Source organism: Condylura cristata, unplaced genomic scaffold (genome assembly GCF_000260355.1).
Source record: "Condylura cristata isolate star-nosed mole 26May11 unplaced genomic scaffold, ConCri1.0 scaffold00008, whole genome shotgun sequence".
Lineage (NCBI taxonomy): Eukaryota > Metazoa > Chordata > Mammalia > Eulipotyphla > Talpidae > Condylura > Condylura cristata.
In genome coordinates, this window is record NW_004567109.1 from 56,986,385 (window position 1) to 57,009,476 (window position 23,092).

The 23,092-nt window shown below is 44.8% G+C and overlaps 1 protein-coding gene across 1 annotated transcript in view; it reads left to right on the top strand.

Annotated features, from left to right (window-relative positions):
- Positions 1-23,092, top strand: part of DOCK2 (dedicator of cytokinesis 2) — a 394,233-nt gene that overhangs the window by 358,884 nt on the left and 12,257 nt on the right. The window contains exons 40-48 of the mRNA XM_004679543.2: positions 2,281-2,371; positions 3,019-3,138; positions 7,384-7,473; positions 9,025-9,129; positions 11,020-11,161; positions 15,462-15,543; positions 16,928-17,012; positions 17,374-17,460; positions 22,852-23,028. Of these exons, the coding sequence (XP_004679600.1) occupies positions 2,281-2,371; positions 3,019-3,138; positions 7,384-7,473; positions 9,025-9,129; positions 11,020-11,161; positions 15,462-15,543; positions 16,928-17,012; positions 17,374-17,460; positions 22,852-23,028 (979 nt within the window). The remainder of the gene's footprint in view (positions 1-2,280; positions 2,372-3,018; positions 3,139-7,383; positions 7,474-9,024; positions 9,130-11,019; positions 11,162-15,461; positions 15,544-16,927; positions 17,013-17,373; positions 17,461-22,851; positions 23,029-23,092) is intronic.

The window sequence follows — 23,092 nt, forward strand, 5'->3', positions numbered from 1 at the left end:
CACCTCTGGGCCTTCCTCCTGTCCTTACAACTGTCGTCCAGACAAGGTGGTAGCAGCCCCTTTAGATGGGTAGGAGAGCCCTGGTCAGGAGTCCTTTTCCATTCCCCCACTGAATTTCACCTGATCCACCTCAGCAGCTGCCCATTAGTCCTCTGGTTCAATTTCAGTCACTGGTTGGCCCATCAGGGTTCTTCCTCTGTCTTCCTTTGGGCTTTGCAGTAAACTACAAACCCCATGAAAGTAGCAGGAAGCCCTCTGTCTTTTCTCATCAAGGTTTTGGATTCATCCATCAAGGAACTGAGGGACTATGATCAGGTAGGAGGAGACAGTCCTGTTTAAAATATGTAAGCCCCATTTAGGGGATTCTAAAGGTGGACTCCACACTCCCTACAGGCAGTCCAGTTATCACTGATAACTGATCAGCAGAAAGTTAAAGTGGGGAAAGAATAGAAAAGCCATGATTATAAAATCAGAAATAACTGGTGTTGAACCTGGTTCTTCCTATTTCCTGCCCTAAGAACTCCACTTAATAGATCTCTCAATCTCCTTACCTATTAAAGAATTATTGGACTCATGAGTTTGTATACTATATAAAGCACTCATTTGTTGACCGAATGAAGGAGTCTTTCTTCCTTGGATGCTCCCCCCACTCAGATCCCAGCCCCACTGTCAGATATGAAAACCTTTTTGGAATTCCTCCTGTCCCCTCTAGATAAATCCTGCTCAGATAGTACTATCAATCTCCTTCAAAGCATCTATCACAGTTGTAGTTTTGCCTTCATTTATTTGATTATTTGATTCAACGTCTGTCTCTTCCTAGACTATAGATTCCAGACCCTCATAATGGAGTCGACCTTTGCCAATATTTATCTCTGATGTTTGGTATGTCTGTATACTCAGTATATAGCACATGTGCCATATGTATAAACCAAATTGAGTTGATTGATGGCTGATTAAGTAAAAAAATGAGCAAAAGGTCACTAGCATGTAGCTCATTAGTTATAAAAATCACTAGCAGGCCTTTTTTTCTCTCCAGATTTTTGGCATTTCCTACCCTGTGGTCAGATAGCATACATTTGATCCACCACCACATTTCATGTGCCCAGAGACATTAAGAGCTAGCTCCTCCCTTGATGACATTCTGTACAGAAAGTTAGTTTTCTACAAGTCTAAACAATGAGGCCTGCCTAGAGATAGATGTTTGAGAAGTTCTTTACCCCTATGGTTAGATAGACATGATCTTGTTGACACCTCTTCTCCAGAGGAAAGAACCAAGAGCACAATATCACAGCATCTTCCCTTCACCAGCTGACTAGGAGTTGGGTTTAAATAAATGTTTCTGATGGCATGCAGATGGCCACAGCAATGGTTCTTTGGCTCTGGATTCTGTTTCTAACCTAGGAGAAACCTAGTTCCCATTATAATAGATATAGCTGCTACCACTCAGTGCTATTATGGACTGATCACTTTAGTGCATACCACATTTATTAGTAGCAATGCTAACTGGTACTTACAGCACTTTTCATACATGGTCGGCTGGGCCCTTTCTATGCACAGCAACTTGCTGTGAGTATTACCACTTTACACATGAGCAAGCTGAGGTATAGAGGAGTTATTTCAATGCCCCTTACTACCAATCATGTATGAACTATCTAAATTGAGGAAAATTCCCTCTTCCTTTGTTTTCCTTCCTATTCTCATTGCCTCACAAATACAGTGTGATCCTGCTTCAGAACACTGGAGCATTACATTGCAAAGGAGTGGGGAGGTAGGAACATGATTATGGTAGAATCACAGATTACCCCTGCCTATATAGCACAAGGTCTTCATGTGAATATACAAGGTCTAGCCCCAGTACATTTCCTCTTCTTATAAGGAAATATTCTTTTATGCCCAGAGAACACTGTGGTTTGTTTGATCTTCCAGTCATAAAATGATTAGAACTTGGAATCTGAAGGTGATTAGCCCAGGACCACATCCCAGCTCTTCCATTTATTAATGTTTTCTGATGGGAATATTTAGCAGACCCATTCTCAGGGTTGTCTTGAGGATTAAATGACCGATGGCATTCACAGTACTTGTCATGGTACCTGTTAGGCACTCGGCACCAGAAACACTAGGTGTTGTCACTGTCACCATGCAGAGGGACTGGTCAACTAGGTGGAAGACTGTCTTGTGACCCTGAGAGGTACTCAGTTTTTCTGACTTTACCAGTCCTACCATCTGTCCCCTTATTTCCTTATCATTTGCAGTTGGTGACTAGTATGTATTCCCAAACAGGTACCTATACAAACTCCGAGATCTTCACCTGGACTGTGAAAATTACACAGAGGCTGCCTACACGCTCCTTCTCCATACTTGGCTTCTCAAGGTACTGCCCTTCCAGTGAAGGAGATTCATGCTGGGATCCCCTCAGGGTTTTCACAACAAGTTGAAGAGTTAAAAAAAAAAAAAAGTAAAAAGAATAAGTCATATAAAATTTGTTGTTCTTTGTATCCCCAAACTGTTGACCTGGCAGATTATTTTTCAGCAGTGTTGCGCCTGGTCACATAAGGTTTCCAATGACCTTCACATTTCGCGGTAACAATAACCCCCTGAGATATGTCTTCAGGTTTTATATAACATCCAAACTGTTTTATATAACATCCAAAACATCAACTATAAATTGTTAGCATGCCCAGTGAGTGAGCTGTTTTCCTTCTCTTGAAAACAGTGCTGTAGCTGGATGAAATCAAAAGCATTTCCTTTAGCTTTTGAAGAGCTAGAACCATGTCCCAGAGGGGTTCAGAGAAAATCCCTACCAGCCACATTAGCAAAACAATATAAAGTCAAATAAGCATGACCTGGCCAAAGAAACTGTAGACCAGAAACTCTCTTAAGTGCTGACAACCAGGGTGGTAAGGGAGCTTGCAGGCAGGGTTGGGAGGACATTGTCAGACTTCTCCTCATCAGTGGGAAACACACCTGCCCTAGGCAACCTCTAGGCCCTAGGTGACTCTGCATGTTCTCTCTCTGCAGTGGTCTGATGAGCAGTGTGCATCACAGGTCATGCAGACTGGCCAACAGTTCCCCCAAACCCATCGACATCTGAAGGAGACCCTCTATGAGACCATCATAGGCTACTTTGACAAAGGAAAGGTAAATTGGCCCTGCTTGTCTTCTGTCTGTGGAGTCCCTGGCAATAGAAAGGACCATCCTCTCCAACACTATATACCCAGCCCTTCTGCAATTACAGTCTCCTTCCCTCTCAATCCTATATCTGATTACTTTCCATGTTCTCTCTGCTTCCATTGAAGGCATTGTTCAGTGGACACTCAATAAGTCCTAATCAGTTTCTATTTCCCCCATTGCCTCCAATACATCGTCTTCTACATAGAAAACAGGGTGTCATAAAACAAATGTTGGATCACTGCTATTCTGCTTGTAATTATCTCACTGGCTTTCCAACTCTACTTAGAATTAAGTAAGTTATGCAATTCTTTATATGATCTGAGTGTGTGTGTGGGGGGGGGGGATGCTCCTACCAGCTATCCCCTAATTGCTCTAACTTCATTACTGCCATTTTCTCTTGTATACATGCTGTATGCCATGTGCTTTTCTGCCTCAGGACCTTTGCACTTGCATTTCCCAGTGTGGAACATCCCTCTCCTGTAGTTTTCCATGACCAGCTCCTTCTCATAACTTAGGGCTTTGCTTGGATATCACATTCTCAATTATACCTTTTCTGGACACCCAGAAAAGCATCATCCCTTCCTTAAATCACCCTCATGTCTCATCATAGCACTTAGGAACTTATCAACTTTCAGACACCACTTTGATTATTTTGTTTTCACATGTTCATTGTCTGGCTCCCTCCCTTCTTTAGAATGTCAGGAGCACAGAAAATTCTTTCCACTGCTAAATGACTAATGACTGGCACAATATCTGACATGCAGGGCCCAATAACTATATGCTGAATAGTTGATAGACTTGAATGTGCGAATGACATTGTGGTGCCATCATTGACCTCAGACAGCAAGGATGGGGTGCTTGGTTGGTATTAGTCAGGAGATTGGTCAGACCAGCTGCTGCCCATCTTCCAGACTCTAGCAGACCTTCTGGAACAACAATACTAGCTGCAGGAGACTTGGTATGGCAGCTAAGTTCTCAGTCTTTGGTGCCAGACTGGTGTGGATTTCAAGTCTTATTCCTTTATCACCTACTGTTCTTTGGCCTAAGAGACCCCAACTCCCCACCCATGAGTTAGATACCAGTAATCGCCATTTTCTAGCTGTATTGCAAACATTAAGTGAGAAAGCGCATGCTGGGGCCCTAGCAGAGGACCTGGCATACATCAATATCTTGTTAAGTTTAACTGTCGTCATTATTACCCTCTCCACCTTCAAGGGCCCAGTTGATGGGCCACTTTATCCATTCAGCCTTTCTTGAGTCCTCTGCTTACATATAGCCCTGCCTTCCTTTAAATTGCAAGGCCTCTCACAGTTCATTAAAACAGTATGTAACATTTAATTTTGGTCTATCCTGTCACGCAGCTTATTGCATCTGTCTTAGTCTGATCTCCTCACCTTCCCTAGAAAGATAAAATGAGGTAATGTCTGTGAAAGGGCTTATAAATTCCCAGGAACTGAGAATAACTGGAGAGCACTGTTCTTATAATTTAACATTATAAGCCCCTTGAGGGCAGAGGCCCTGCTGTCCCTGGAGCCTCCTCCCCTGCTAGGCTTCAAGAGAGCAGAGAGGGAAAAGGCATAATCCCAGCCAAAATGAGCTTACCTTCTAGTTGGCTAAACAGACATGACAACCATGATTGCCTTTTTGCACATTTCCTTGTGGTACACAATTATTGTGGAGGTGGGGAGGGAACAAGGTGGTGCCAAGGTACTTTGGGAGCAGAGAGAAGGGAGCAGATGGGTACAGCTCACGCCAAAAGCACTGCTATGGAAGCTTTTAGAATGAAGCCCAAACTCCTTAGCAGCCCTGAAGTTTTTAGTTTCCTTTCTCCACAGTGGGGAAAGGAAATATACAAATAATGAGCTTCTGTTCCACCAGCCCATCTGTCAGCACCTAGTAAACTCCTCTACATCCCTCAAAACCCAACTATTACTTTTTTACGTTTACTTTACCTGCTTAGGTTTAATAAAAGCAGAAACTGTCTTTTCCTCTATCTATGTGCTCCATCACTGCATACCTTGCAATGCTTAGAAGTCAGCAGGTACTCGGATGGATAGATGAGAGTCAGAGACATGGGTTACTGTTCCAATAGAGCAGACCTGGTAGAAAATCTCTGCCTCCCATTCTACTCCCTTCCTGGTCTCTTAAGACATGGGGAGCACATTTCTGGAATGTTATATAATGGCAAATTGACAAAGACCTTCACTTCAACCATATAGCTCCCTGGCCCAACCCAGGGGCACTGCCACCATTTTCCCATTCAAGCTGAAGAGAAATCCCCAGCCCAGCTTGGCATGAGAACCTGGTTCCTCCAGGCACATAAAGCATTTTTATGGTGCTCACTAAGCTGTCTGTGGGTTTACAGCCTCAGCTCCTCCACTCTGCACTTGCTTTTATTTATTTTTATGCCTGGATGCAGAGAGAGCATTTTTGCTACAAAGCACACACTGCATTTTGGCAACCTCCCCTCTCTCCTCCCCCACCTCCCCCAGCTTCTCCATTTAGGTGCATTTTCCATTTTAAACTGAAAGTGAAATGTAATGAGTGTCCCTGAGATTGTCAGCTTTCCAACCCAGCCCGCCTCCCTGCAGAGGTTCTGGACCTCCTTCAATCTAAGGAGGTGGGATGGTCTGTTGGCTTCAGCTAAGCAGAGCAGAGGAAAAGGACCTCATGTCCAAAATTTGTTTTTTCAGACTTTTTTGAAATGAGAAAGACCTGTTTTTAAAAGTTGGATCGCTCTTTTTTTAAACCCTAGTACCACCCCAACTTCACCTCTGTGCTGCCCCTTGCCCCATTAAGAAGTCAAGGGTAGAACATCTGATGATGTAGGGGTTAAGTCTCAGTGCTATCAGCATGACGACCTGAGTTCAATCTCTGGCCTAGGAGCTAATCCACATATGTTGCTGCACAGACCTCTCCTCTTGCCAGGTACTCCCTTTAGCAGTATATTTCAGTAAATCTGTCTGCTCTGCTCCCCACTCTGTCTCTGATTAATCCTTTCGCCCCCCCCCCACACCTCTACCCTATACTCAATTCTTCTATAAATACATACATACATATATAAACCTTAAAAAAAAAGTGAAGGGTATATAGTTTCAGTAATGCAAGATGAATGAGTTTTAGAGATTTGCTGTTCAGTACTGGGCCTATGGTTAATAATTCTGTGTTTTGCCCTTAACAATCTCCAAAAAGGGCTCTCTCTGTGGTGCAGTGGGTTAAAGCACCGCATTATGAAACTCTCTGAAGCCACTGCTGACCCACATGGCATGGCAGACCTCTTCTGACCTGCCCACTGCTCCCATCAGCAGTGCACTTTGTCAGTCTGCCTGTCTGCTCCCCACTCTGTCTCTGGTGAATCCTCTCACTGCCCCTGAACCTCTCTGGCCTGTACCCCAGTTCTGTAAGCATAAATAAATAAATCTTTTTTTTTAAATATCAAAAAAATAAATATTTTTTAAAATATGTATTAAGATTGTAGATCCCATACTATTTGAACAGAAATAGAGAACAAGAAGAAGAGAAAGGAATGGAGTTTGAGGGAGGGAGAAAAGAAGGAGGGAAGGAGAGAGGGAGAGAGATTGCCAAAAGAAAGAAAAGTGATAGAATTGGCAGAGTGGAGAGATCATAAGAGTGAATGCCAGAAGTAGAATCTGACTTCAACTCTGTTCCCAGAGATTCTCTGACCTTAAGTCATCTATTTACTTCTTTATGAACCATTTCTCTTTGGAAAATTAGGGGGACACCTCTCTGCCTCACCTACTCACAAAAAGGTTGAGGGAGGCGGAGATCATTTCTATAGCACTTATAAAGGCAGGGAATTGGGAGCAAGGTCACAGTAGCACCAGTTGGACAGCCTCACCCTGCTTTCTATTGGGGCATTAGCTTTGCCTCTGTGAACTCAGATTTCTCACCTGGTAAATGCAGAAGCTGTTATCACCTCTCAAGCAAGGTTGTGAAGATCTAAGAGCATGTAAACCAGGTGTTCAGATTAGTCTATGGCTACCCTACTCTTGATCAGGAGAATCAGGTGAGAAGCATGGGAAGGGTCCTGCTCCTGGGAAGCACGGGGTCCCTGTGCATGGGAGCAGATCTGGACCAGAGCGGGGCTACAGCTCAGCCCCTGGGGGGAGAGCCTGCCAGCATCCCTTCCTTGGCAAACGTTCTGCAAACCTGGATGTTCCCTCTGACCTTTGTCTCATTACCTTCCTGCAGATGTGGGAAGAAGCCATCAGCCTGTGCAAGGAGCTGGCAGAACAGTACGAGATGGAGATCTTCGACTATGAGCTGCTGAGCCAGAACCTGGTAAGGCATCAGAGACTGAATGCCGTTGGGCTGGTGCTCAGGCCTCAGCCCACCAGAGAGGCTGGGAGAGAGGCCATGCAGGAGGCCAGGTGAGCCAGGACAGCAAGAAAAGAATGGAAAGAGGACTTGGCTGAGAGTCCCCCTCCCAGAGGGAACTATTTCCAAAGGGAGGCATTTTGGAGAGACTCATCAGGGACAGTTGTTCCAATGGAACGCTAAGTACCTGCTTGGCACCGGGGTTGCTGCTGCTGCATACCCAGTGAACACTATGCTACATTTGCAGTAAAATTCCCACAAATCACTGAGCCAATTAAATAAAAACACAAATTTGTGCTTTCTGATTAACAGATAAATCACATTAAAATGCTCCCCATCTGGCCATTCCCCATTAGCTCCTCCATGCTCATGATTTGATGGGGAGAGGCTTATCCTGCCTCTGCCACAGAGACCAGGAGAGGTGGTGGCCTCTGCAAAGAGAATGCCCAATGTTTTGTCTGTTGCCCACACTCACAACCCCGACATATGTCCTGGTGACCTGAGAGCAAGGACCCTAGGGCCCATCTTTGTCCATCTACAGAGGCCAGCCCAGCTCTTTCCAGGAACTTTAAATGAGAGTCAAAATGTTGGAAGAAGATTTAGAACTTTTTTCAGAGGAGGGTGGAGGGGGCTTGGGTGTGGGGGATAGTGGCCTAAAGTGATGCCAACACACCTGTATCTGTCCCATGAACATATGCACTCAGATGGTGTGGAAGTGAAGGGAACTTTCTAGATGTGTGATCATGCACATACACAGGGTGACTACACCGGGAGATAGCTATATCCAGAGACATTACCTACCAGCCACAGATCCATGCGCATACACAAATACATAGTATGCATTTGCACACACACAGACATACCCAGGGCATATTCTTGCACCATATCCAGGCACCAATCCTACATCACACAGAACGAATCCAGGTCCAAGCCCATTTAGCTTCCAGACTGTGTCAGGTATAAGATGTCTTGGTTTGCAAGGCACAACTTTCTTTTGAATGTGCCACATCATGATTTCTGTCTGGCTAATAGCAGTCGTAAGATGCCATCGGGTATAAAATAAGATGCAAACTGTTTTCAGAGATGTTAAAATGTGACAAACACACAGCTCTTAGAGTTGAGGAAATATGTTAAGAGATATCTATACCCAAAGATAAATCCTTCATAAACACACGCCTGGGTGTGCACGGTCCTGGTGAGGGCACGGCATACGTGGCTAGGTCAGTTTCATCCTCACTGACTGCACTGTAGACACCATTTCTTTCCTGCAAAGTGGAAGTATGATAATCCTGGTTTACTAAGAGGATGCCAGTAAATGAATTGATGCAGGTAGAGTGGTTAACAAGTTCCCTGGTCTCTGGTTTATATCGACATTGCTATATCCATGTACATAGCTGCAACGTGCATTTGGCATTTTGGTTCTGGTAGAGCATTTCTTTGCCATGCCCTCTCAGAGTTCAATATGTTTTTGATGCATGTCTGTGTTGTTACATGACAGGAATTTTTTCCTTTCAGATTCAACAGGCAAAATTCTACGAGAATATCATGAAAATCCTCAGGCCCAAACCAGACTACTTCGCTGTCGGGTACTATGGCCAGGGATTCCCCACTTTTCTGCGGGTAAGTTTGTGGGTGACACAGATGTAAGCTGGGGTGAGGCCACTGGTATGTATGCTGTCTGTGCTTGGAGGACCTGCCCAGGCTCAGAGGCTATGCTCCACCATCCTAGATCAGCTCACTCTCCAAACTCCTCCTCCTCCATCATCATCATCATCACCACCACCACCAGGCCCCCCTCTCCTAGTTTTTCTAAATATACAGCACACAGTAGTGCCTTGTGGACTAGTGAGCTCCTCATCACTAGGATGAGGGGGCTCAAAGAAAGGCCAAAGGGCCGCTGCTAGCCAGCACTCAGTGTAGAGCAGCCATGCTCATTCCCAGACCTTCTGGTCTCAGAACCCCTTTTCTATCTTAAAAATTATCAAGATTTCCCCAAAAACTACTGTATTGTAAACTCTACCAATATTTACCATGTTCCAAACTAAAACTGAGAGCACTTTAAAATATTTAAAAATAATGTTTTTATGTAAAATACTAACTTACCTATTTTAAAATAACAATAATAAACTCATCACTTGTTAATATAAGTTGGGCCTTTATGAAGAACAGCTATGCAATTCAAGTAAAAATGTTGTGCAAAGAATGAAATTGTCTCACAGTTCTAGGTTAAGAACAGAGCTGTTTCCTACATTCTTCTGCATTCAGGCTGCTTCGATACCTCATGTCATAAAACCTCTGGAAAACTCCAACTCTGTACTCATGAGGGAATGAGAATGAGCCAGGGAAATAACAGCTTAGCTTTATTATGAAAAGATTTTTGATCTTGCAAGACCCTGAGAGGGCCCTGGGGACGCTTGAGGGCCCCTGAGCAGTTTCTGGATTCATTCAAGGTACAGAATTGAATTAGCTGAGCTATAGGCTTCCTCCTAGTTTGTGAGCCTCTGGTTCAGTTCTGAGGTCTGAGGTCAGAGAGCTCAAGAAATAGTGAACCTGAATCCTGACCTCTCCTGACTCTTAGCCCAATCAAGGAGATAAATTCCTCACTGTTGCCAACCATGTGGAGTCCGAGTGGGCTGGGAGTGAGCACCATGAGCAGAGGGCTAAACAGTGAAGGTCTCCTCAGTGAAATGGTGGTGACTTCACAAACCAGACTCTCCAGGGGAACATGTCTGAAATACATTTCCAGGCCCTACTCCTGTAGGTTCCATTTCAGCATGTCTGAAGCAAGGCTGGGGAGCTGAACTGTTAAGTCTCCCAGGCCCCTGCAATGATTCAGCCAGGTTTGAAAGCACTGGCATATAGTGGTGACAGCTGTGGGTTTGGGCAGAAGCACTGCAGGCCATTAGTGGCAGTGCAGAGGGTATTGACAGATCTAGAACAGGGTTTCTCACCCTCAGTAGTGTGGCATTTTGCACCAGAATGTCCTCTCCGTTGTCTTGTGTAGTAGAGGCTGTTTAGCAGCAGCTAGGCTCTATAGGTCCCAATAGTACCCCTTCCCGGTTCTAACAACCAATGTCTCTAGTCACTGCAGAGTCCCTTATGAGACAAAGCCACCCATCCTCCAGTTGAAAAAACCTGGTCTAGAGTTTCATTTCAAGGAAGTTTAAAGTGTATGCTTCCAGTGGAGCGAGGGCCAGGAACCAAATGATAAAGAAGCCAGATGCTGGCACTGCCCAGCACACCTGGTCCACTAATGGCATGGGAGTAATTTTGTGATCTTGTATTAGGGAGATTGGATGTGACGATTGAAAGTTAAGTGAGGAATTATTCTGGCAGAAGTTCTCAGCATCCACGAACTTTTCTCCCTTTGGAACCAATCTTGTTATGAAGTGGTGCACCCACCTGGAAAGCCAGTCACTCCCTGTTCTCTCCTCCAAGCTCTCAGCATTGCTTGGACCCTGTCTTCTAAGCCTGGGTCCTGCATCTCTCATGGGTGTCATTTTTCTGCAGAACAAAGTGTTCATCTACAGAGGGAAGGAGTACGAACGAAGAGAAGATTTCCAGATGCAGCTGATGAGCCAGTTCCCCAATTCAGAGAAGATGAACACAACCTCCGCACCTGGGGATGATGTGAAGAATGCTCCAGGCCAGTGTATCCTTGGAGAAGGCCCACTGGGGGCGAGGCATTGGCAGTCCTGTAGGGATTCAGCCTGCAGAGCCCATCTGAGCACTCAAGCCAAAAACCAAAAGTCCAGAAACACAAAACCAAGGGCAATAGCAATACAACACCCACAGAATAGGGCCTGTGGCTAGAGCCTAACAAAGGCCAGTGTCTGATATGAGGACAGGTCACTGCCTGTGGGTTCTCACCTGCGTGCACAATTGCAAGCAACCTGGAGCTTCAGTGATTCCTATCTAGTGTCCAGTAGGGTCCAAAAAACCCTTTTCAGGAATCTCTAAATATTGCAGTGATTGGGACATTCCTTCATGAAATGAAATGAATACGATTAAGCCCAGTATGGCACACCATACTAGAGGTTATACGAACAGTGCAGTGTCCTATCTTCAAGGAGTTTGTAGTCTGGCAAATAAAAGACATTGAACAACCATTTATCCCCCTCAATTACATATTTTTAAAAATGGGGTCAATGCCAAGAGAGTCATGCAGGGTACTGTGACCAGAAGGCAGGGAGGGCTTCCTTGAAGAAAGTGATGTTTGAGATGAGTGATCAGCTGAGTAGAGAGATCATCCTAACAGAGGGAGACACTGTCATGTACAAAGACCATGACAGATTCTGAAACCAGCAGAGAGGGCCACAGAAGGCCAACAAGGCAGGAGGCCGGAGGGAAGGATGGGACGGCCACCCACCTGCCAGGCTCTGAGACCAGAGAGTTGCCAAAAAGCCCCAAAAGGCCAAAAAGCCCCAAAAGGCCAAAAAGCAAAACCAAGTAATATAGCAACACAACACCCACATGATGGCTAGAGCCGAACAAAGGCCAGTGCCTGATAAGAAGACAGGCCACTGTCTGTGGGTTCTCACCCATGTGCACAACTGCAAGAGACCTCAGGCTCCAGGAACAACCACCAGGGGGTTTATTTTACAAACAGGGGAAACAAAGATCTCACTATAGCCACGGTATTGGTCGCCACCGGTCACCAGGAGTGCTGGACAGCACTGGCCAGTAGTGATGGCCACTGCTGGTCCCACAGAGGCAGTGTTAAAGACACCGTGTTAACAGGGTGTGTTGCTGGGTGACACCACCAACAACGGCCCTCTGGGACACCAGGCCCAGGGCCTGCGGTGCTCCTCTCAGGCAGCTCAGAGACGACCGGCTGTTCTCCTCTGGACCTTTGCAGGATCTGTGCCATCTACGTGGCATGCCCTTTCCCAGCTCCTTTCCCATTCATCATATCCTGACTCGATAAGGCCTTTCTGGCCACCTAATCTAAATGGCCTTTTCTGAACTCTTCATGACACTGTAATCATAAATCCCCTTTGTTTTCTTTGGAGATCCGTCTCAATCTTGTGTGCTTCCTAAAGGTATACCTAAGCTGGACAATCAGCTCCATGAGGGCGGAGACTTACTTTGCTGCCTTGTTCATCTTGGTGACCCTCATATCACAATGCCTGGCACAAAGCCAGCTCTCAGAAAATACTTGTTGATTAATAGAAAGACAAAGAAAACCAAGAGCAAAGGAAACAGAAAGAGGAGAGACACATAAAGAAAAGTTAGAATAGAGGCAGGAAGGGAGCCAGTTCTAAGGACCCAGAGAGAAGAGAGGGGAACTACGGATGATGCTAATGAGGACAGATAGGATAAAAGGAGGAGGTGGGGGGTGTTCGCAGGGCTCCTGGAAACAAGAAGCCTATAAACCCAAGGATAAGGCAGCTGAATGGGGGGGCACGTTGACCTAGCCTGACTCCCCACACTGAACCCTTTAGCACAAATTAAGTTACAGCCTTTAAAATGGGCCTGACATGTTGCATGGCTGGTCGGCTAAGTCTGCTGAACCTTAATCCAAATATTTTTCCCTTGGGTGATAAATATTCATCTGTAACCTTTTCATTATGCTCGCCTGCCCTTCCTGCCTGCTATACCATGGTTATTTGCAGGAGGAAATACAACTGTTGGAGGGGATGGCTGGTTACAAATGTTGAATTTGGTTACAGGCGAGACACGGGATTAGTAGGAACATCCTTCTAAGTGGACATCCTTGTGCTGAACAGCTCTGTGGCCTTTTAACTTGCGGAGAGAGTACATGTGTTGCTGACCCCTGGCCTCAGCACGCGGTGAGGCATCCAGCCTTGCAGTATTGTGGCGTTTGGTGTCTCTGGCTCCATCAGGACAGGTTTAGAGTCTCTGCGTGGACCAAAGCCAAATTTGCTAAGAACTGTAGACATGATCTAAAACCTTCTCTAAACAGGAGTTGGAACACTTTTCTGAAAAGGATCAGACAGGAAACACTTTAGTCTTCGTGTGTCAAAAACTGCTCTCTGCCACAGTGGGAGAGAAGCCCAGGGTAACACACAAAAGGGTGGGTGTGGCTATGTTTCAAGGAAACATCGTTATTTATGAGCTCTGAAATTTGACTTTCATAGAATTTTCATGGTACAAAAAAAAAACATTATTTTCCCAACTGTTTAGAAATATAAAATCTACTCTTAACTGTGGGCCTAGGAAGAGCAGGTGGTTGAGTCAGATTTGGTTATTGGGTCAATTTGCCAACTCCTGCCCTGCCCCTACTTCAGTGTGGTCTTCCTCCTCAGAAAAGCTGTTGATAATATGATTTGAGAAAGAAAATGATTTGCCTGAATGTTATAAAAGCCTTCTCCAGCGAGGTTTATTCATTTGTGTTAGTCTGCCTCCGTGCTTCTCTCTTCTCTCTCTCTCTCTCTCTCTCTCTCTCTTCCCTCTGATTCTCATTTACTCTAGAAGTACTCTTCATTCTTCAAAGATAAGCAAATTCCTAACATATTATTATGGGATATGGCTTGAGCTTATCATGGAAGGGGGCAAGAAACTCAGTTGAGTTTGGGATTACATTTTGGCCATTTCTTTTTGTGAGAGAATCATACCTTCCATCATGAGAAGGCCCACAATCTGGTGGGAAGAATAAAACGGAATTGGAAAGATAAGAGTCCTAAGTCCAAGTAAAATGCTGTGGAAAGTCAAGCAAGGAAATGAAAACTGGGTGAGGGGAAATTGAATGTTCCTGGACAGTAATTGACTTTTGCATAGAAAGAGACATGATTAGGTAGGAAAATATTTTAAGCCAAGAGAACAGAATTTGCCAGACATCTAGAGATAATGGAAATGGGTTGGAGTCATTTTGGAGCATTTGAATACCAACAAGAGGGGTTTTGGTACATTAGTGGCAGGAAAGTCAGACCCAGAAAAATTTCTGGAATCATGGCAGTCAGCAGGTAGAATAGAAGGATGAGAGAATTTCGAGATCTAAAGAAGAGATGAGTAAAGAAACCATGGAAATCAGGAATGGGAAAGCAGGCCTCAGGGATGGGACTTTGTGATGAGTGTCTGTGTTCATTTGATTTGCAGTATGATCTGTTTGAAATAAATAAAGGTCTAGAATAAACATGACAAAGCTCTGGCCCACACAGTCCCTTTACTATGCCCTGTGCCCAAGGCATCACTAATCGATCATGGAACACTTTCCTACTGAACCCCTACAGGATTTTATAATCCTGCCATGGGTAGTTAATCTAAAATTTCAGAGAGTTTGGAGTGCAAAATGACATCTATTTGCAAACGCTGAAGCAGAGCTTCTCACACTGAAGCAAGACTTGGAATTCTATAAAAATACAGGCTCTGATCTGGTAGGTCTGAAGGGAAGTCTGAGATTATTCATTTCTAATAAGCTCTCAGAAATGCATACGCTGTTGGTCAGAGAACCACACTGAGTCAACATTTAGAGTCAAAGAATTTCAAACTCCACTTCAAAAGACCCAGGACAAACATCCACTCTGTTCTCAAACTGTATGACCTTTAACAAGGTTCCTGGCTTCTTTGACCTTGATGACCAAGTCTGTGAAGCAGAGACAATTTACATAATAATTCTGCTCAGTAGAACCAGAGAGACAAAAGAAGACCAGGGAGAGAAGTGCTTTGCAATTGATTAAGAGCTATAATTAATTAGATAGCATTATTGTTAATAATAGCATAGCACTGATGATGATTAAATACTACTAACCAACTCTTACCAGAGGCTGAGCCCTGGGTAAGTTTGCAAGTGACAGGCAGCTCTGATGAGGACCAAGGTGACTGCTAACTGTTTATTAGGCCCTAGTTAGCAGCCAGCAACCAGAGGTCAGTCATTCAGTAAAAATGTGATTCCTGAAGGGCTGTCTGGAAAGTCTTAGCCAGGACCCATCACTCTTAGAACTGTCCTGCTGTAATGCACACGTTGTGAGCCCTTAACCACAGGTTCCCAGACATCCAGTGTTTCACTGTCCAGCCAGTGTTGGATGAACACCCCATGTTCAAGAATAAACCAGTGCCTGACCAGATTATAAAGTAAGACCTGGGACTCCCAGGAGAGAAGGAAATTCCATGGGATTGCCAAGTTGAGCTGGTGGTAGGACAGGCCCTAGTGCCTTTCTAGGGTCCTCTCCTTTTTTTTAACTTGTTGTTGTTGTTCTCATTTGTTTCTATTTAGAGAAAGAAAAAGTTTATTAAAGAGAAAAGGAACAGAAATAAAGTGGGACTCCCAGCCTGATAGAACCAGTCCAAGGAGGGTCAAGGAAGCCCTGCCCTCTCCTTCTTAACCAGTCTGTTCCTCCCTTCCCTCGGGAGAAGAACCAGCCCTAATTAGTTCCCCAGCTCCACCCCTAAAAAGGCTGGAGCCAGAGAAAGACAGGAGGAACAAGGGTGGGGCTCTCCTTGCAGTGCATGGATCCCCGGCTGGCAAGGACATTGATGAGGTCCATTCAATTGGATGTGGAGAGACTGTCACTCAAGCTGGTCCTAGGGTGGCCCCCAGGAGTCCACAACAGAGAGTGTTGTTTGGACAAGGGATGCGGGAGGTGAGAACAGGGGCCATACTCTCACTGAGTCCATTTTCCCAAAGGGACAGCTTTCCAGCACTTGTTAAGGGCATGCACTGACATTACATGTGTCTAGACAATGATAAAGGGCATTAGAGGAAGCAGCATGCAGACAGGTGTCAATCTGGTCAGCACCAGATTTCAAGGTCAGTGATGAGGCCACAAGTCAGGGGCACGAGGCTGTCCCCCTCCCAGCTGCCTGGCTCATCCCCCTCAGATCCTATAGTACCTTGAGTGCCTTAGTAAAAGGCCTTTCCTCTTGGAGACTCCGTCCAAAGTAGGAGCTCCTTTGTGAGAAGGGCCCCCTTTCTTCAGGGAGAGGTGCCCCCCAAAAGCTCCCCCAGTATACATGGCTGAGCAGGTGGAATTTGACTTCTATCTGAGCCTCTCCTCAGTCAGCCACCATGGGAAACAGACAGCAGTTCTACATCTAACACAACATCCTGTTCCCATGAGAGAACTCCATAGAGATCCAGGAAAAGGGATTCCAGGGGTGACTGAGCCTCTTAAAGAAATCTTTGGAAGATAAACATGGGTATTTTGGCTAGGACCTGAGATACAGCTAGATCTTCCATCAAGGGCATAGAAAATGATGACCCAAGAAATCTGTATGCATTCATGCTAGAAATCCCACTCTTCGGATACCCTCAGACTGCTCTATTCTCATAAGGTTGTAAGACTGGTCTGGGTCCCAGTTCACCTTGCAAGAAAAGCCTGATTTTCAACTCTGCATCAAGGCCTATGCCAGCCAGGTTTACTTCAGCGGGCCTCCCCAGATAGTACAGGATCAGGTCAGGGCTCCGTGTCAGAGCCAGGCATGCTACCAGGAACTTCCATCTCTTCTTGTCTTACAGCTTTTACAAATCCAACTACGTGCAAACATTCCACTATTCCCGACCAGTGCGCAAAGGGACCGTCGACCCTGAGAATGAATTTGCCGTGAGTATCTCCCCTATCCTTGAACAATGAGCATTCCCTTAGGTCACCTTTATCAATGGGGGTGCTCCTGGCAACCTCCCAACAGGAGAGAATTGGATCCAAAGCCAGAGAAAGCAAAATTAACATCACTGATAGACTCCTTAGCCCCAGATTAAAATGTACTGGGGATATGCCCAGGGAAAGCTGAATTTCTCCTTGAGAAAGAATTCTTATGGGCAGGCTAGGGTATGTTTCTGGGTCTCGCAGCATGGTGATTTGGGGTAGACAGAGGTCTGGGTCCCCACCAGGTTTCTCTTGACTGAGAGCCAGTTTACCTCACTGTCTTGTTTTCTTTCCCATGCCACCCCTTGCTGGTGGGCAGTCCATGTGGATCGAGAGAACCTCCTTCATGACTGCCTACAAGCTTCCAGGGATCTTGCGCTGGTTTGAGGTGGTTCACATGTCCCAGGTGAGTCCGTGACCCTCAGGTCTCACCCCTCCTTGCTGACAGACAGGATTCAGCAATCCTCAGACTACCACTGACTGGAAAGGGGATAACCTTTTGTTCAAAACCATCTGGGGAGTCCCAGAATTCCAGTGCAGAAAGGGACCTGGAGAAGTATCTGCCTTCAGATTTTTTATTAAGCATCAGGTAACATTTTTTTTTTCAGATTTTTTAAAAGCATCTGTTACCTAGTTTGTTCCTTGTAAATGAAGCCACCCCTCAAATCCAATATTAAAGTTGGTGAATGGGGAGCTGTTCTGGTTGGGTACAGTGGTGCTAGAGATCCCCCAACTGAATCATCCCTCTATTCTCGCAAGCCAGCAGTCATTTGGGGCATCTCTGCAGAAATCCACTTCAAACTCATTATATGATTGGATAAACTGAGGCTCAGATAGAGAGAATGATAGAGTCAAGCCCTGGCTAGAGTGCAAACATTTTGAACTCTCATGAAGATAGCAGGTATTTTACTTCTCAACACACTTCAGAGTCAACATACCCTTAGTTGAGGACCCTGCAGATTTCAGGATACAGAAGAATGGTCAGAAACCTGAAAAGTAGGGACTTCTTCAGAGTGTCTTATTGATTTATTCATTCTGCAAATATTTAATGAGTACCTCACACACATTCAACCCTGTTCCAAGAGCTGCAGATGCTGCAATGAAATTTAAATTCTAGTTAGAAAGACTAAAAAATCAAAATAAATATATAATTTGTCATATGGTGATAACCACTATCGAGAAAACTAAAGAAAAATGAAGGAGGAAGGGTCACTGTTTTAAGTAGGGTGATTAGGAAAAGACTCCCTGCTAAAGTGACGTTGGAACAAATGCCTGGCAGACATGAGGGAGGAGTTCATGCAGATAGTAAAGAGAAGTCCCTTGCATTCTACAAGGGACTAGCAAGGACAGAGACACTGGGACCAGTAAATGCTTGCATCTGAATCAAAACAAGGCAGGATGAACAGTAGGAGCCTGAAATACCACATCATGTGGGAGCCTTCTAGGCCACCATAAAGTCTTGGCTTTTCCAGTGAGTGACTTGGACCCTGAACAGAACAGAGACGTGGCTAGTTTTGTCAGCATTGAAATCACCTCTCTCCTGTCTGGGATGTCCCCTAATAGCCTGGTAGTTCTCTAACCTCCTTTCCCAGGGACATCCTAGATCTTGGGAAACTATAATCAAGATGGTATTGGCGAACTCTGAGCAAGCGCTCAACTGTTAACATGCGTGAACCCACTGAAACCCCTCAACACTGCGAGGCCAGTGCTACTTTTCCATTTTACAGATGAATGGAACTGAGGTGAGCCGTGAGTTAGTGGGCTGTTTAAGGCCAGTGAAAGAGGTGAGGCTCGATACTAACCTGCCATACCAGGCACCTGGACTAGGCTTGCCCTCTCCTTCCTTCTCAGTGCACCCTCAGTCTATCCCAGCAATAAACAGTACCCCACAAAAGGAAGAACTACATGTGCCTTTTAATAACAGGATATTTGCTTTTGCAGATGTCCCAGGCACTGTGTCAGGGACTCTGTAGCATCACCCCCACTTCATCCTCACAAAGCCTGTGAAATACATACCAATATTAATACCAGTTTTGAATTGAGATATCACAACCTTCCTATCCTATCCACCTGCAGCCTTTACCCATTGGCTCTACCCTGTCCTTAGGAGGCGCTCAGCACAAAGCCTCTTCATCAGCTTCCTACCAGACTGCAATTAAGCTCAGGAAATCCTGTCTCCATACCAACTCACCTCCACCAGGGGATTACCCCCCCCCCCAAATAACCTAGCACCTCCTAATAAAATATGGAGTTCATCCCTGTGTTTATTTTTAAATATATTAGAATAGAGCCTAGGAAAGACAGATTTGTCTATTTTATTCCCCACCATATTTCTGAGCACCCACAATGGTCCCAGCCCCAAAACTGGTGCTCAAGTATATTTAAGTAAATCAGTGAGTCAGTTAATAGGCAGAGACCCACAATGCCTGAACCAGTTGTCCTGTGGACTGAGGATTCTGAAGATAGAAAGAAATATTCAGAACTTTTGTTTTATTCCTTTTATCCTGATACCCACTTTGGAGACTGGGAGGTTGGAAAACCTCCAAAGAGCTACCCAGAGTGAATTGAGCTCAAACAGGCCTCCCTTGGTTGAGTACCCCCAGAATATCAAATCCCAAAATTTAATGCCTGACAAGTGAGTTCATTTCCAAGCCCCTGTTTTTGTGTTACCTGAGTTTGTATCTTATTCTGTATTTTTCCTTTATGGATTGTCATGGCTATAATTACTGTTTGTACAATGTATGTTTTCTGAGGGTGTTCAGATTCTACTTATTGGGGACTTGATCTTGATCTTGGGAAATTATAATCAGGATGAATGGAACTGATTCTTGATCTTGAGAACAAGTACTTTCACCTATCTAGGGCTCTGAGAGCAAATTTAGCTTTATCATTAAGGAGCTATATATGATGCTAGACACACATTGTATATGTCTCTGGGCTCTAGTTTTCATCATATTTAAAATACAGATTGCAAAAGTGTGAAATGTCAGAGCTGAAAGGTACTCTAGAGGTCATTTAGTGGAAGAGCTACAAATTCAAGTACCTTCAGAGCCCAGCAAGCTGATGTAACTATGTGAAATAGTCACATTAAGACCATAAAGAATTTTGGTAGCTGCGCCAAACTCCCTCAAATGAATTAGATTTTCTAAAAAAAAAGTTTGAATTTGTGATGTTGAAATGATAGAGCTCTAAAGACATAGCTGGGTCTATCTACCTACCCATTTCCAAATAGCTTCATGTCTAGCCCTATTGTTTTGCATATGAGGAAATAAGGCCCGAAGATGGGACTTGAACTGCCAGGGTCATCAGCTACACAAGACAGATATCATAATGTGTGTCTAGTGCAGCTCTCAGGGTCCCCGAGGATTTAACTAGATGACATTGGGGAATTGCCTTTTAAGATGATGAGACCCCACCCCTTCCTCTTTTAGTTGATGCTTCCCCCATTCTTCCAAAGTATTGTTTTCTCATGATAATGCATTTTCCACTCACAAAAGGTTGGGCAAGGACTGCACATCTCTACTGAGACAGCTTAGGAAAGAGACTACAGGTCTGAGGGCTTGACTAAGCCCCAGAAGCCAGTTTGAGGCAAGTTTGAGAGCAGAGAATGTGTGTGGTGGGAGAAACCTGCCCTTGGAATCAGGAATACCCAAGATTCCGCCCCTGCTTTGGCACTGTCTTCCCTTGGGCAGGTGATTAACCTGTTGCTGGGGAATTAACTGAAAGAACATACCTGCCATGCCCAGAACAGGCAGCGGCACAGGAGGCAAGCGATAAATGGAGCCATGTCCTTTATCACCATCATGGCTGTTATCAGCTGCTGACGTGCAAGCCTTCCACAAATACATCTCCCCATCACTCTGCTCTGACGGTTACATCCTCATTCTACATAAACGCCCATAGGTGGGAATCCAAAGGAACTGTCATTCTCATTCTGTTCCTGTGGCTATAATGAGGCTAAGATTTGGGAATTCAAAAATAGCTTCAGAAATGAGGAAGAAAGCCAATCAATAGGACTTTCCATTTTTAATAACTGCTTAAAGCCGCGTCTTTGAGACTTGCCACGCTATTATTAAAGTCCAGGTGTGGCGGTAGGCTCCATCCAAGTGGTCGTGATGGATTTTCCTTAGAACTCAGTTTAGATCTGGCCACAGAAAGGCCCCTGCAGGGTGCAGAGAAACTAGACCACAGATTGCAGCTTATGGGATCTGGATGGCAGCCCCACAGGGCCAAGCAGCCTCCCACTCCAGTTCACAGCATATGTGTGGACATGTGATGTGTTTGCATGCACATGTGTGTGATCACATGTGTGTAAGAATATGTAGCTATGTTTCTATGAAGTTGTATATATACTTGTGTGTGTGTTTCTACTCTGGGGCTCTGTCCCTGCAGAAAGTAGCCATCTCCAAAAATGTCCACAAACAAGGGAAAAGGGGCCAGGAGACTAGGATTTCACAGGGATACATTGGTTTAAAACAATGACCAAGAATTTGCTTAGAGAGCCTGACTCTGGTCTTTTCATATCCCAGAAGCAATAATAACTAGCAGGTTGCATTAAAAAAAAAAAAAAAAGAAGAAGAAGAAGAAAGAAAGAAAACAAAAGCCTCTGTGATTAGTGTCATCTTGACTATTCTTTACTGCATGCCCAAGTAGGTAGGCATGGATGATAAAGTATAAGTTCCCTTCCTCCATGAAGTTTTCTTGGATTGCTTAACCCTGCCCTCTGGCCCACACTTCACCCAGCCAATAACTCTTCCCTTCTTAGGACAACTGCTATTCCCTGTCCTTATAACTACAAAAGTTAATAATAAAATAGCTACCATCCATCTGAAAGTAGGTTTTCTTATCTTCATTTTTCCATGAGTCAACTGAAGCTCAAGAGTTAGGAAATTTACCCAAGATCACACAGCTAGGAAAAAAAGCAAACGTGGCAGAACTGAGATTTGCAATTCAATTTTAATTTATTTAGTATGGTTCAGGGGTCAGCAAACTTAATGGTCTATGGGTCAGATTCCACCTGCCACCTATTTTTGTAAATAGTTTTAGTGGAGCAACAGGCTCCTGTATTTACATATTACCAGTAGCTGCATCTGCTCCTGATAACAGCTCTGAGTGGTCGCCACAGAGACTGCCTGATCCATAGAGCCTAAAATATTTGCTATCTTGTTATTTGCAGAAAAAGTTCGCAGGTCACTTATTTGGTTTGCTATTCCAGAGCCCCTTCTCTTACAGAGCCATACTTTGGCCAGTTAGGACTTGATAGTGTTGTTTCTATTGCTTTCTAAGACATGTTGGGGAGGCATTAGTTTATTTTCTCAGCTGAATAGATTCAGAAACTGAATCTACCTTGGAAGTGGCCACCTCATACAGCAGGCTTAGGCCCACGATGGGTCAGGCTGGGTGACCCATTGCCAGCTATCCTCATCTCGCTGGGACCTCACACACACAGTGTGCTAGCAGTAGTGATGATTTGTATCGAAGCATGTTTTCACTGGGAGATAGGAAGAGAAAACCTTCCCTGGAACACCCAGCCTGTGAAACCCAGCACGTACCTGACACTTCCTGCCTCTGCCTCCCCAGGGAAATCTCCTTCTCACTAAACAGTAAGTCAGCCTGTCTCTCCCCAGACAGCAGGCAGCCCCCAGAGCTCACTAATTGCAATAAGAACCCACTACAGTCTCTTGGGATGATCGCCTCATTTGATTTCCAACCCCAAAATGAAATCAATACCAATCATTATATCTATTTTTAAAGTGACCTACTAAGGCCTTTCCTTCCTGCAATCTCATTTCAACAGACCACAATTAGCCCTCTGGAGAATGCCATCGAAACCATGTCTACAGCCAATGAGAAGATTCTGATGATGATAAACCAGTACCAAAATGATGAAAGCCTCCCCATTAATCCTCTTTCCATGCTTCTGAATGGGATTGTGGACCCTGCTGTCATGGGGGGCTTCGCCAAGTATGAGAAGGTAAGAGCTTCTACCCTGTAGAACAGTGGAGGCAGAACAGTGGCAGGCAGGTCCAGGGGGCATG